This window comes from Chenopodium album, chromosome 21 (genome assembly GCF_948465745.1).
Source record: "Chenopodium album chromosome 21, dcCheAlbu1.1, whole genome shotgun sequence".
In the NCBI taxonomy this organism is placed as follows: domain Eukaryota; kingdom Viridiplantae; phylum Streptophyta; class Magnoliopsida; order Caryophyllales; family Amaranthaceae; genus Chenopodium; species Chenopodium album.
The window spans coordinates 11532309-11547882 of NC_137854.1; the positions used below are offsets into that span (position 1 = coordinate 11532309).

At 33.6% G+C, this 15574-nt stretch overlaps 3 protein-coding genes across 3 annotated transcripts; 2 read left to right on the forward strand and 1 right to left on the reverse strand.

Moving 5' to 3' along the window:
• The first annotated feature begins 5276 nt into the window (after positions 1-5276).
• Positions 5277-6739, forward strand: LOC145600386 (F-box/FBD/LRR-repeat protein At1g13570-like). The gene is made up of 4 exons (XM_081656283.1): positions 5277-5724; positions 5824-6107; positions 6194-6349; positions 6467-6739. Exons 1-4 carry the CDS (start codon positions 5277-5279, stop codon positions 6737-6739), a joined length of 1161 nt encoding a protein of 386 aa, XP_081512409.1.
• Positions 6740-8885: 2146 nt separating this feature from the next.
• Positions 8886-11029, forward strand: LOC145600387 (F-box/FBD/LRR-repeat protein At1g13570-like). The gene is made up of 3 exons (XM_081656284.1): positions 8886-9788; positions 9931-10080; positions 10745-11029. The coding sequence occupies exons 1-3, from the start codon at positions 8886-8888 to the stop codon at positions 11027-11029; spliced, it is 1338 nt and encodes a 445-aa protein (XP_081512410.1).
• Positions 11030-13161: 2132 nt separating this feature from the next.
• Positions 13162-15250, reverse strand: LOC145600388 (FBD-associated F-box protein At3g52670-like). The gene is made up of 2 exons (XM_081656285.1): positions 14950-15250; positions 13162-13499 (listed from the first exon to the last, which is right to left on the reverse strand). The coding sequence occupies exons 1-2, from the start codon at positions 15248-15250 to the stop codon at positions 13162-13164; spliced, it is 639 nt and encodes a 212-aa protein (XP_081512411.1).
• Between the last annotated feature and the right edge of the window lie 324 nt (positions 15251-15574).

Genomic DNA, 15574 nt, shown 5'->3' on the forward strand with positions numbered 1-15574 from the left:
AAAGATAACATCGAAAATCAACCAAAAAACAAAATTCAACCCCAAAAAGACGAAAAACATGAAATCAACCCATTTAAAAAACCAAAATCAACACAACATTGCCGAAATAAACTTTAAAGCAAAGATAACCACGAAAAATCAACAACCAACAATGAAATCAACTCAAAAAAAAAATAGAATCAACTTAAAAACTCACGAAATCAAACAAAACCGAACATACCTTCAACTTTTGTCACATACTTAAGGTTTAAAAGGTCAAATTCGACCACAAAAACTCCAGATCTAGAGTTTTTATGGTCGAATTTGACCAAAAAAACCAACTACCACTACAACACCGCGAAAAAAGAGATGGTGTGAGGAGATAGAGACGGCGACAAAGAGAAGAGGGAAGAGTGAGAGCAGACCCAAGAGATTGAGGAGGAGAAGAAGAGAGTAGAAAGAAAGAGGAGATTGGGAAGAGCGAGAAGAAGAGAAGACATGAGAGGAGAGGAGAGAGAAAGAGAAGGAGAGAGGCGAAAATGATCTGGGACTCTAGAAGAGGAGAGAGAAAGAGGAAAAAAGAAAGTAAAGGGGTGGGCTAGGGTTTGTGAGGGTTTTTTTTTTAAAAAAAAAAGTAATCACCGATGGCTAAAAGGCATCGGTAAATTAACGATGGCTTTACACCATCGGTATATTTATTTTACCGATGGCTAAAAGCCATCGGTAAAATAAGTAAATATTCTCTTAAAAAATAAAGAATTTACCGATGGAAGAAAGCCATCGGTAAAAATATGCCGATGGCTAGACCATCGGTATTTATTTTTATACCGATGGCTTGATAAAACCATCGGTAATATTTTTTTTTACCGATGGTTTTTTATGGCCATCGGTATTTTCCATCGGTAAACGCACTTATTCTTGTAGTGTGCATCAGATGGATGCCCACAATGCATTTCTACATGGTGACCTTGATGAGGAAGTTTATATGAAGCTTCCCCCTGGATTTCATGGCTCTCAATCTGGTATGGTGTGTCATCTTCTGAAGTCATTGTATGGTCTTCGACAAGCACCTCGTTGTTGGTATTCTAAATTGGCCGCCTCTCTGAAAAGGTACGGATTTGTGCAATCATACTCTGACTATTCTCTTTTTACTCTGCAATCTGGGTCTATACAACTTAGTGTTCTGGTGTATGTTGATGATTTGATAATTTCTGGTAATGATTCTTCTGCGATTTCAACATTCAAGTCATACTTGAGTGACTGTTTTCATATGAAAGATTTGGGTGTTTTGAAGTATTTTCTTGGTGTTGAGGTTGCTCGTAGTTCGGAAGGCATATTTTTATGTCAACGGAAATATACACTTGACATTATTGCAGAGTCTGGTTTGCTAGGTGCTCGTCCGGCAGGTACTCCTATTGAGCAGAATCATACTCTGGCGAAATTAGAGTCCTCTTTCTTTTCTGATCCAGAGCAGTATCGACGGCTTGTGGGCCGTTTGATTTATTTATCTTTAACTAGACCGGATTTGGCATACGCGGTGCATATTTTGTCTCAATTTATGCAACAACCGCGACAGGACCATTAGGAAGCAGCTCTTCGTACAGTGCGGTACTTGAAGGGATGTCCGGGTCAGGGAATCCTTTTGAGTTCAGATTGTGATTTACATATTACAGGTTGGTGTGACTCAGATTGGGCAGGTTGTCCCTTGTCACGCCGTTCTATCTCTGGCTGGTTGGTGTTTCTTGGTGCTTCTCCTATATCTTGGAAGACTAAGAAATAGGACACTGTGGCCAAGTCTTCTTCAGAGGCCGAATTTCGCTCAATGTCTAAAACCACTGAGGAGTTGAAATGGTTAAAGGCCCTTCTTCTGAGTTTGGGTGTCTCCCATCCTCGTGCTATGAGTTTGTTTTGTGATAATCAATCTGCTTTGTATATTGCAAAGAATCCGGTTTTCCATGAGCGTACCAAGCACATTGAGGTTGATTGTTATTATCTTCGTGATGCGATTCAGGATGGTATCATTAGTCCGTCTTATGTGAAGACAACAGACCAATTAGCGGATATTTTCACCAAGGCTTTGAGTAAAAGTCAATTCATGTATTTACTTGGCAAGTTGGGCATTTGTGATTTGCATGCTCCAACTTGAGGGGGGGGGGTGTTAGGGCCTATAATTAGTGTTTATATTGTATAGTTAACGGACCTATTTCTTGAGCCCTAATCTCTTGTATAAATACTCTACTCTACACTCTAATGAAACTACGGAAAATCATTTCGTGACAAGGCAGCAAGAATGAGCATCCTATCGAGCCATTGGAGGCAAAACTGGGCCTCGATTTCACAACTTATTCTTGATGAGGGATTTTTTTCTAACATTTTGAAGCATAGAACAGAAACAGCCGACATTTCATTGGCATACTCAAAAGCTGTCAACGATATTCTTTTTAGTCATGTTGGCCCAATATCTAAGCTTGTTCTTTACCTTCCTTCTTGGTTTCCGAAAGAAATAGACTTATGTCAATGGATAAGGTATGTTCGAGCCAATGGTGTTCAGGATTTCACTCTTGTGTATGATCGAGATCCAGAAAAGAACTTGCCTGCTAGTCTGTTCTCTTGTGTGGGCTTGACACATTTGACACTTAAGGGATGCAAACTCATCTCCCTCCCTCCAAATTTTAGGGGTTTTCCGTGCCTTGTTAGTCTAAGCACTAGTATAGCAACCTGTGTGCATTCTCCTAGCACTAGTATAGATGCTAATGTGTTGGAAACTCTTATTTCCAAATGTCCACAACTTCAAAGCCTCTATCTGCTTATCATTGATCCACAAGTTAATCTGTCTATTCATGCTCCAAATTTGGAGGACCTGTATGTGGAAGGCCTGGTTTCTGAATTGTGTCTGAAAGGAGAGACAGTGATAACCAAACTAACCCTGGATGTTGACTTTGATAAACCGTCGCTACAGAACAGACACATGAGTGAGATCTTCAGTTGCTTGACTAATGTTGAGAAGCTTGTTCTAAGGGAGCGCTTTTGGTGGGTGGGTAAAGTGACCTTTAAAAGTTGAATGTCGCAACTAATTATTTACTTTTTTTTTTCTTGTTAATAATTTCTTTAGTAGCTGCTCAATAATCTTATGTTTAATTTGCAGAGAATTAGAAGCTATGATTCGCCCAAAAAATTTCCAAGCAAATTGGAACAGATACGAACTCTCAAACTAGAAGGGATGACACTTCATCGTCAGTGGACCATCTCTCTTTCTCTTTCCTTGTTTGTAAGCTTCCCTCATTTAGAGCAACTATACATCAAAGTAAGATTTCACTGTTTTTCTGTTTTCTTGTTTATGAGCTCCCCTATGAAATTTAAGTAACCACAGCATATACATCAAGTTTTGCACATCTTTGTTGACATCAATAATCTTTATCTTTATGAATTTAGGCTTCAAAACTTTATGCAGTCTCAGATCAGCCGCCTTCAGATAAGATCGAAGGTTCTTGCATCCTTCCTTGCCTCAAAAATGTGCAACTCTTTGGTATTTCTGGGCTAACCGCTGAGTTACAGCTTATAAAGTTTCTACTTGCATACTCTCCTTTGCTGAAGGAAATGGCAATTGAACTTAGTACAACAATTGGAGGAGATGCAGAAAAGTTTGATTTTGCCAAGGAGACTGTGCGATATCATAGAGCCTCAACTAATGTAGAAGTTATTATCAATGCAAAGTAAGTTTATATATAGACTTTATCTTTCCCATCGATCTCTGACGTTTTGTGATGTAGAAGGATATAATCGACCCTAAATGGTGTGGATTGTATACTGATGCCGTAATGCACATTAGTTTGTTCCAAGTCTGCCTTCGATCTTTTGATACACTTTGGTAACATTTGGATATGACCTGGGGCTGGAAATGTGCTGCTACTAGCTAGTAGGCAAATATGGCTAGCTGATGATATTTTGTTAATCTTTTGTGAACTAATCAAGTAGCTGCTTTCGTCAATACTGAATAAATGGTGCTAATCTTTTGGACCTTGGATTTTATTAATTGTGTCTATGCTCTATTAGGTTGCTTGTTCATTATTCGTACATACTATCAACGAAACTAAAGATATTAATGGTCAAAGTTATACATTGAATTCCGTGCAAAACACGAACGGAAAAAAAAATTCATAACAGGAGGGAATAAATAGAATTATTGTACACAGTTTTTAATTGAGTTCTTAATTTAACTAAAAATTAATTTTGTCTTACTTTAATAAAGACATTTTGTCCTGTACAGTTTTTAGGCATATTCAGATTTACTGAACTGAAATGAAGGGAACTGAACTAAAATGAATTGTTTATGAGAAAAAAATTAAGAAGTGAACTGAAAATAAGCTAAGAAAACAGGCTCTAAAAAATAATTTGTTTGTACTCAATATTTACTCCCTTCTCTTAATATTGGAACATGGGTTACATGGTTGTAGGACACAGATTTTAAGAAGATAAGAGATAAAAAAAAAGGAATAATGATATGGGTATATGGATATAATATCAATTACATTTAAAAGCACACAATCACTTAATTATTATTAGGGTAATGCTATATGTAGCCCTAAGGGCTATATTTAAGCATTAAATAAACTCTTGAAAATTGTATGAAATTAGGTTTTTATGACAAAAACACGCGTAAATCAATATAATTAGTGTTTATATTTTGATGATTTCTTAACTTTTTACGATTTTCAAGTGTAAATTTAATGCTTATATGTAGCCCTAACGTTGTATAACATTTTCCTTATTATTATTATTATTATTTAGTTTTTGTATCAAAAGTTTTAGCCTTTCATTTTCAAGCCATATATCAAAAGAATCAAATTAAACTGAGGAGTGGATTATGTTAAAGACCATGATTAGCAGTGTCCATTTATTGAGTAACATACATACATTATTGTAGACCCTTCATTTTCAAAAAAAAAAAAAAAAAAATAGCCAAATCTACAGGTAGCCGATGCAAGTATGAGTCAAACTTACTCTTTACTGTGTAACCAACCAAACGTTCATCCTCTAATTAATGCGGAGTTCTCCATTAATTGATCACACATTTTCAAGGCTCGTACATGAATAAAGACAAACTAACGCTGTGACTATTAATCTAGTGAAAATATAATTAACCCAATTTTTTTGAAAATATCGTCAAACCTTTCAACTTCAAACTAAAACCTGTCTTTCTACCTTCTTCAATAAGCTATAAAAAATCGATGACATCTCACTAGTCACTACATCCCGTAATCTGCTTACTTTCTTGATTCCAAAAATCAATTGATGCTATGTCTGCCGTTGCAGCTTCTATAAACAAGCGAAGCTGTGGAACGGATGCTGATCGAATCAGCAACTTGCCACCAAATTTAACACATAAAATCCTAGAACGTTTACCACTAAAAGAAGCCGCTAAGACTAGCGTGTTGTCGCAATATTGGAGGTTTCAATGGGCTTCCATTCCACAACTTATACTTGATGAGTCATTCTGTAGGAGTATCCAAGCCGGAAGAAATGAATCTGGGCATATGTCGTTGATTTACTCAAATGCTGTCAACAATATACTTCTTAGTCGTGTTGGACCGATATCTAAGTTTGTGCTTTATGTTCCCTCTTGGTTACGGGGAGAAACAAACATGTGGATACGATCTGTTTGTACCAACGATGTCAAGGAATTCACTCTGGTGTTCGCTCCCGGTCTGCAAAAGAATTTGCCCACATGTTTGTTCAGTTATTCAGGTTTGACACATTTGACCCTCATTCGATTCAAACTCCTCTCTCTACCACCAACTTGTACAGGCTTTCCATGCCTTATCCATCTTGAATTGGAATGTTTAGAGAAATATGTAGATACAATAATGTTGGAATCTCTTATTTCAAGATGCCCACAGCTAGAGAGCATCAATCTGACTATTTTTGAGCCGGCAACTTTGACAATACATGCTCCAAAACTTAAGGAGTTGCTGGTGGCTGGCTACCTTCGTAGTATGAGCATAGAAGGAGAGATGACTGCTATAAAATCAGTAGTCTTGGATATGTATTTGTCTTGCCCCGTTGGCATGAATATAGTCAGTTCCTTGGCAAATGTTGAGATGCTCGTTCTAGAAAGAAAATTTTGGCAGGTAAGTGAATTGAATTTGTTTTTGCTACGTACGGCAGTTAGATTTTTCATCACTTACGCTTTTGTATGATTTTGGATTTGTCGCAGTACATCTATTTTCGTTATAGATCTCCAACTCCGAACAAATTTGGACAATTGCGAACATTGAATATTGTAGATATACATCTACGTAATAAATACGAAATTTATTTTATTCTTTACTTGCTCGCGAGCTCCCCAAAGTTAGAGCGCCTATCCATTCAAGTAAGTTTATTATTTTTCTACTCATTCACACTATTTCAACTCTTCCAAGTTCATTGCCAAGTCCTATTACTTAATTTTTCGGTGACATTGGATTTGCCTCTGTGCTATTATATCCAGGTTAATGAATTTAAAAGTGATCATGATGTTAAAACCAATTGCTCTTTTATCTTTGAAAGCCTTAGAAAAGTGAAACTCGGTCGTATATCAGGTTGGAGAGTTGAGCTACGGCTATTGGAATATATTCTAGCCCATTCTCCGGTCCTTGAGGAAATGACTATTGAGCTCAGTACGAATATAGCAGGAGCTGAAGAAAAGTTTAATTTCGCCACGGAGGCAATGCGATATCGTCGATCCTCACCAAATGCTGAGATAATAATCAAGACTTCGTAAGGTCTTTTATAGATCTTTCATATTTGTCTTCTGAAATATTCCATTTGGACATGTCACATGTCTGAAAAATTTTAATGGTGAAATTTGTATTTAATTAAGCGCAGCATGCTACAACTTTAATTTAGCAAATGGTTAGATCCAATCTACATCTATGATATTGTATACAGAGCAGTAGAAATTATGTGTTAAACTCATTTAGACTCTAAAATTTGCTTTGTGTTCGTTTATAATCTCATTCACCGAGTTTACAAAAATAGAAATTATTATTTTATTTTAATCTAAAACTACAAGTCTCGTGCAATGTATGTATGGTTTTACCATATTTCATAAACAATTTATACAAAATAATTCAACAATTTATTACATACAAATGACTCTTACAAAAAATATGATAAAGGTATGTATTACTCCGTATCTAAAAGGCAACTAGATGCAAGTTCGTGTGATGTATGGTTTTTAGTTATTGTGATATTTGAGTCACTATGGTTTTTTAAAAGAAAATTGCATTAGCTTTAAAGTTTTAATCTACTAATTTGTGGTTGGTGCACCCAAAAGAACATTTAGTATTTTTAAAAGAACATGGGTAGAAAATGAACATGTTTTTATTTTCTTGCAACTGCAAATCCATCACTCTCTTTTCCTGCAATTTCTCACTCCTATTTCCCTTCCTATCACTCTCTTTCTTGCTGCCAATTTTCTCTCTCCTTTACACCATCGTTTTTATCTGAAAAATTTCAATGAAGGTCTCAAAATGGTCTCACTTTGCTGTCAATCTCGTAACACTGTTTGGGTAAAAAACATTTCCAAAGTACTCATTTTCTCTCTCTAGAACTTTTCTCTCTATCTTTTTCTATTTTTCAAAAAAAATTTCAAAATAGCAAAATTGTTCATCTTCAAAGTGAAATCCAAGAAAAAAATTGAATTTATTTCAACAATTCAACCTTCAAACTTGAACAAATGGTGGATTCAAGTAACATGTAAGTATAAATTTTGTACATGCAAATTGTTTTTTGTCAATAATTTTAAAGTCAAAGTGTTTAATTTTGTGAATTTGGGGTTTTTTTTAAAAATAAATAAATAAATAAATTAATTAAAGCTATGAAGTACAAGTTGTTAAAAAAAGAACAATTGGAGGAGAAAGTAGAATAGTAATGAATTGAAGCCAACTGGAAGATAACCAAGCAAGGTTAATTTTTCAAACACTAGCTTGTTCTTTTTCAAACACTAACATGTTCTTTTTATTCCATGTTCTTTAAAATATGCCTAATGTTCTTTTCGGAGACCATGTTCTTTGTCAAACACAAACATGTTCTTTTGTTGAACACTATTATGCATGTTCTTTTTCAAATACTAGCATGTTCTTTTTAAACAGTAGCTTGTTCTTTTTCAAACACTAACATGTTCTTTTTATTCCATGTTCTTTAAAATATGCCTACTGTTCTTTTCGGAAGCCATGTTCTTTGTTAAACACAAACATGTTCTTTTGTTAAACACTATTATGCATTTTTTTTCAAATACTAGCATGTTCTTTTTCAAACACTCGTATGTTCTTTTTTTTTTCTCATGTTCTTTAAAATAAGCCTAATGTTCTTTCCGGGTGCACCATGCGCATGGTGCACCCGGGTGCACTATACTATTTTCATTAATCTACACATATCAATTTTTATAAATTATGTTTAAATTTAAAAAAAATTTATTCATATAAATTTTTTTTTTTTGGAGGCAATATAAATATAATCTCTATTATCAAATAATTAATTTATATTTTTTTTCAAATAAATGAATGATTTTATTTTAATTGAAAATTGTACTCTCTAGACTTCATTAAGAATTCATCATATATGTTCCGAAGTACATAATATTCTCTCAAGATATGATGATATCTTGAGATATTCAACTAATTCAAGTTAAAATAATCAAACCTTTACAAATTCTATCTTTTAGGAAACAATCCTATAATACGATAATCATTTTTTTTTTTTTTTTGAAACAATAATATTGATAATCATTGAATCAATACAATTTCAACAATATATTTTTTTTTTTAACACAACCAAACAATAATTTCAACCCCTAAACATAAATATGATAAACTTGAAAATTTAGAGAAAAATAGGAACCAACAAAGCGTTTATCCCTCTAATTAATGGAGTTCATTCTTAATTCCTTAAACAACCTGTTAATTAAGCGAAGTTGTGGAAATAAACTTGATCGAATCAGCAACTTGCCATTAGATTTAACACACAAAATCCTAGAATATTTACCAATACAAGAATCTGTTAAGACGAGCGTATTGTCGCGACATTGGAGGTTTCAATGGGCTTCCATTCCACAGCTTATACTTGATGAGTCATTCTGTAAAATCATCGAACGGAGAATAATATACGAATCAGAAGATTTCTCATCGATTATTTACTCAAATGCTGTCGACAATATAATTCTTAACCATGTTGGTCCGATATCTAAGTTTGTACTTTATGTTCCCGATTGGTTCCGGGGAGAAACACACATGTGGATACGGCGTGTTTGTGCCAATGATGTCAAGGAGTTCACTCTCGAGTTTGCTCCTGGTTTGCAACAGAATTTGCCATCATGTTTGTTTAGTTGTTCGGGTTTGACACATTTGACCCTCACTGGATACAAACTCCTCTATCATCCTCCAACTTTTAAAGGGTGGACAGATTTGACCCTGTTTCGATACAAATTCCTCGATCTTCCTCCAACTTTTAAGGGCTTTCCTCACCTTATTTATCTGAAATTGTATAGCGGGATGAGGATCGAGGCAAAGGTTTTGGAAACTCTAATTTCATGGTGCCCACAACTCGAGAGCCTCCATCTAATGATAAGAAATGAACACGCGAATTTGAAAATTCAGTCTCCAAAACTTAAGAATTTGTTTGTGAAAGGCTATATTAATCGATTGCACTTGGAGGAAACTAAGACTATAAACACACTAGGTCTTGATGCTAACATTCATTCTGGCCTAAACGAGATTTATAATTGCATTGTCAACGTTGAGAATCTCGTTTTAAAATACGAATTTTGGTGGGTAAGTGAACATTATTTTGAAGTTTAATTTCTTTTTTTTTTTTTTCTTTTTTTTTTTTTTTGACAAAAACAAAGGAATTTTTGAAGTTTAATTTCAGCACACAAGTAGCTATTCGATCTTTTGTTGATGGTTTAATTTGCAGGCATCTGATTATTCAAGAACAATATCAGTTAAAATGAGACGATTGCAAACTTTGAAGTTAGAAGGCATACGACTCTACAATCAATCCCATATTTCTTTTATTCTTCGTTTGTTTGAGAACTCTCCAAAGTTAGAGCAACTACATATAGAAGTAAGTTTTGGCAACTTAATTATTTCTACACTTATCTGAATCGATAACAGTTGGTTTGAATTTTTATTTAATGAGTATTTTCTTATAGATTAAGATGACATATCATAAAGGCTAATATAATTAATCTAATAAATTATAAGTTTTTTTTTTTTTTTTTTTTTTTGTAAGATAAGACTTATTACTCCCTCCGTCCCTGAAAGAGCGACCCATTTGGCCTAATTTTAGTCCCAAAAAGAATAACCCATTTGCATTAAAACACCCACCAATTTGCAACAATATTTGTGCAAAACTAGCTTCCTCATATAAAAATTTGATTTTCCAAGTAATTTTATTACTTTCTCTCTCTATTTTTTTGCAAACCCCATGTAAATTTATCTTTTCAATATACTTTTACTTCTTTTTATTTAACTTTCTTAATACCCGCGTAATCAACCCAAATGAATCGTTCTTTTGGGTACGGAGGGATTATTGAAAAAAATAATAACTTTTGTAATATAAAGGATTACTTTGAATACTTTTAAAATACTTGAACTTGTTTTACAATAAATTAGCATATACACGTCTTTTTAGAGAATGTGTGTATCTTAATTTTTAAGCTTAATTAGCATATTTAATTTTATCTTCAACAAATCATCATATATAATCTTTGCCTTTTTTATTTTAGGTCTCCGAGGCTGTGACAGGTGCTAATATCGTTGATCACTCAATTCCAATTGAAAGATCTTACAACCTTCGACAACTTAAAAAAGTGCAACTGTGTGGTATATCCGGGCATAGCGTTCATCAACAGCTGTTGCAATATATTCTAGCTCATTCTCCTGTCCTTGAGGAAATGAGTATTGAATTCTCTTCAAAGATGGGTCTTGAAGAAAAAAATATTCTGGCATTGATGGTAATGGGTTATCGTCGAGCCTCTACGAATGCTTCGATAATAATCAAGCCTTCATAACAATCATAACTTCATAAGGTCTTTAATCAAGGTCTTACAAAAGGCTTCCAACTGTTTAGTATGTATGAATGTTAGTCCATTAGGGAACTATTTGGGTGTTGCGACAATGCGACTCCTTCTTTTGACTCCCATAAATGAGTCGATCGTGTTAAACTCTAGATATATGTACGTACTTATTGGCTGCTATAGTGCTATGCGACACTTAATCCAAGTAATTAAACTACCCTTTCCTATCAAAAAAAAAAAAAAAAAAAAAATCATAATATGGTACAGAGTACTTTTTTTGTAAGCTACTCTACTTCTTAACTACTCTACTTCTTAGTCCTTACACTATTATTGCCCTATCAATGGCTGTTTGAAGTTTGGTGCTTTACTAATTTTTGTCTTTCTTTGATCCTCTCTCTATCGCTTAGTTGATTTCACCAACTGCAAACGGTATGATCACACATAAACTTACAATTTACCTTAAAATTGCTTTAGGGCCTGTTCACATTTACTTAATTTCAGTTCAGTTCAGCTCCAATTAGTTCAGTTCAATTCAGTTCAGCTCCTAATTTCCTTTTCTCATAAAATATTTATTTCAGCTCAATTATTGGGATTTTGTTAACTGGTTGTTTTCCTTTCCTTTTGTTGTGTTATTTAGGTACATAACGAGCATTGTACATATGCAACTCTAAATTTAGAAGCATTAAGTATGTTATACTGTTATAGTCTAGCTCTAGGCCTCTAGTTTGTAGCCTGTTAATCCAACTATTCATGATAAATCGCCCATTTAACTTCTATTCAGGTTTTGAATCATTCTGTTTCATATATGATAATATGATATTAAAAGAAGTGAAAATTCTATAGTGGTCGTTTAAAATATGACTACCATAATATTTTAATGATTATATAGTTCATAATTAATGTAATTTTATCCAAGAAATTATATATATTAATCTATTTTTGCTATAAAATATTATTATCAGCATTTTTTTAATTTATCAAATTTTTAGTTTTATGTAATTTTTACACTTAATTTATAGTATCTCGAATTATATTTATTTTATGATGGATTAAAATTTTCAAAAATTATATTTGCATTGTAGAAATTAGAATACTAATTGTGTCCAATTTGAAGTGTGAAAAAATAGGTCGCTCATATTGTTTATCATTAAAATAATAAGATAGTCATATTTCAAACGAACACGGTAGAAACATCCAGAAAGAAGGATGTGTGGCTTCAAGTTTTAAATCATTATGTTGCCTAGTAACCCCTAACAACATAATACAACTTAAAATGTTCTTTTTTTCAAAACTTTTCACTTAAAAGGTTCTTTTAAAAACAAAGTAAACTACTTAGGTCTTTTTACACAAATTTTCCAATTATAAATTAAAAAAAAAAAACATAACAAAAATACCCATGACTATATTCTTCTTTAAAAAGTGCTAAATGCAACCTAATTTTACTTAGCGCAGCCTCTATTCCACTCATTTATTAGATGTAGGGAAAAAATAACTATTTTATATCTTTTCCTTTCAAGTAATCAAAAATAACAACAGTGCATTAATTTAACTTAAAATACATTGAATTTGCAATGGGTAATGATTTTTACATTAGCCTCTTCGAATTTGATAAAGAATCATACAAATCTATAATGTGTAGAATCAATAAAACCACTTTTCATCCTTCAAAAAAAAAAATAAAATAAAAAATAAACCACTTATCATATTTTGTTCAAATTGTATGAATTAATTAAGCCCATATCGTGTGTCACCCAACTTCATCCGATTCATGTTCATATTCTTTAAATCTCGGAATATTGTTCGCTAATTGATTATGTAAGTAATTCGAATAAACAAAGGTATAAATTTATGGAAATTAGGTGTGGAAGAAGGTGGAAAGGAAAGCAGGCAAAAATGTCGTGAAGATGATTTTAGCTTAGAAGGGTATTTTTGGTATTTAGGAGGGGTGTATAGTAGTAACTAGAGGTTGCGTTTAGCAATCATGAAAGTGAATTATCAAACTCATTAAAATAAAATAGGTGAATAGTGCAAATATCAAAGTGTTGCGAGTGAAAAGAAGCAAAATATTGAAATATAAATTTTCAGATCATAAAGGGACATTACAGAACAAGTTTCTATTGAAGACATTAATTGGCCTTGATAATTATCTCAGCATTTGGAGAGGCTCGGCGATATCTCGTTGCATCCGTTGTAAATACGAGTTTTTCTTCGGCTCCTCCAATATTCGTACTGAGCTCAATAATCAATTCCTCTAGGACAGGAGAATGGGCAAGAATATATCTTATTAGTTGTAACTCGTTGTTCGACCCTGAGATACCAAGAAGTTTTGCACCTCTAAGGCGTTGAAGGATGTTACTACTCATAATCCGTACTGAGTGATCAGGCCCGGCTCTTAACCGATTTATCCTCATACACGTAACAGGGCCCCCAAAAATTAGGGGCCCATAATTGCTTAAAAAAATCGCTGACATATATATTAAAAAAAAAATATCTACTTTACCCATCCATTCATCTTCTTCCCGTAAAAACCTCTATTTGGAAACCAAAACCCAAAAAATCTTCAATTCAGTCTTTCATCTTTGACTACTGCCTTTTAATTTCCCAAACAAAATTAAATTCGCTCAATAATTATCTCTCCTAAACGGCTAATTTCCCTAATTATCTCCAATTTACTTAATTTTTTCTCTATTTTTTAGGCAAAATTGAAGAGCAATTTATACTCATATCGGAATCAATGACGATTCAATTTATATTAACGGCCAAATTTTTATTTATTTATACCAATTTCAAGATCAAGCAATACCCACAAAAAAATATTACAATCTTCAGTTTTCCTTCAATTTTTACTCAATTCAAAAGGGGGAAAAACGTAATTGGAAGCACTCAAAAGTAGAGATGGCAACGGGTCAGACTCGGAGCGGATTATGTTAAATCCGACTCCGATCCGATAGGAAGTCGGATGTTAAATCCGACATCCGACTCCGACTCCGACTCCGACTTTAATATCCGACCTCCGACTCCGACTCCGATTCGACCCGACTCCGAGTTTCTTTTTCATTATTTAATATACTTTGAGATGTTGGGCTATTTGGGCCTTTACAACCCACACCCAATGCCACCATGACCCACACAAAAATCCACTATCTATTGGAGTCGGAGTCGGATAATCCATCAAAGTCGGACATTTGTTGGAGTCAGATTTTTTTCTCGGATTTTTTTTAGGATCCGACTCCGACCCTCGTCCGACTCGGAGTCGGATTATTTTAATGAAGTCGAACTCGGATTACTTTTTTCTCGGACTCGGAGCGGATTTTTTACCTCGGATCGGGGCGGAGTAGGGTCGGATCCGGACTGGATTGCCATCCCTACTCAAAAGTCTGGCGAATTGTTCTTGTTCGGTGGATCTAGAGTAGTGGAGTGCAGATGTTGATTACTTGATTAAAGATCAGGTTGTATCTATCTAAATATTTTTTTTTTGTTATTTTAATTTATGCGTAATTTTTTTTTATTTCTGCAATATAAATTGATTGTTGTTTTTTAATTATGGCTCCTAAAATTAGGAAATATTATTCTGGTTGTGAAAAACGTTAAAAAAAAAATGAAGAATTGACTCAATCTCTAAGGGGAGCTCTTGATAAGTTTATTGTAAAAGAACCCTAGGATTTAATTGACTATGAAGATATAATTGAGGATTTTGCTTCAAAGAACGTTAGAAGGATGACACTTTTTAAATAAAATGTTTTTGTTATTTGTTGTTTAATTGAATTATTAGTAAACTTAATAATATGAATATTTTGGCTTTATAATTTGTAGTACTGTACTAAAAAAAATTCTTTTTATAATAATAATAATATTTTTATCCTTTTATAAATAGTCCTTTAAAAATTTAAGGACCCAATTTTTATAATTAGAACAGGGCCACCAAATTGCCGGAGACGGCCCTGTGTAGAGCACAAACTTGGATATTGGTCCAATGCGACTAAGAAGTATACTGTTGATAGCATTTGAGTAATTTCTTCCCTCGATGTTGGTATAAAATGACTTGTCAAGTATAAGATTTGGAATCGAAGCCCATTGAAACCGCCAATGTTGGGACAAGACGCTTGTCTTTGCAGCTTCTTGTATCGGTAAACATTGTAGCATTTTATGAGTTAAATCAGGTGGCAATTTGCTAATTCGATCAGCTTTCATTCCACAGCTTCGCCTTTTCTTCATATCATATGAAGTATACGGAGTAGTTTTTTATTTGATTTAAAAAGTGATGAAGAATATGGGGGATGTGTGTTGACACCGAAATTTTGTAATTATTAGGTGTTAGATATATGTAAATAAGGAGATAATATCAAAAAATATAAGATATTATCTTTTACTCTACGACATTCTATATAAAGATGGTCATATTTAGAGTTTAATTAGGCTCAGATGGAACAAGTCACAAAGACTCCATCTCCCCTACTACCAAACATTGTAGGTACATAGTATGCAATAAGCCAATAAGGCCCCGTATTATAAACAAATATCAAAACCCTAGCCCTTTGG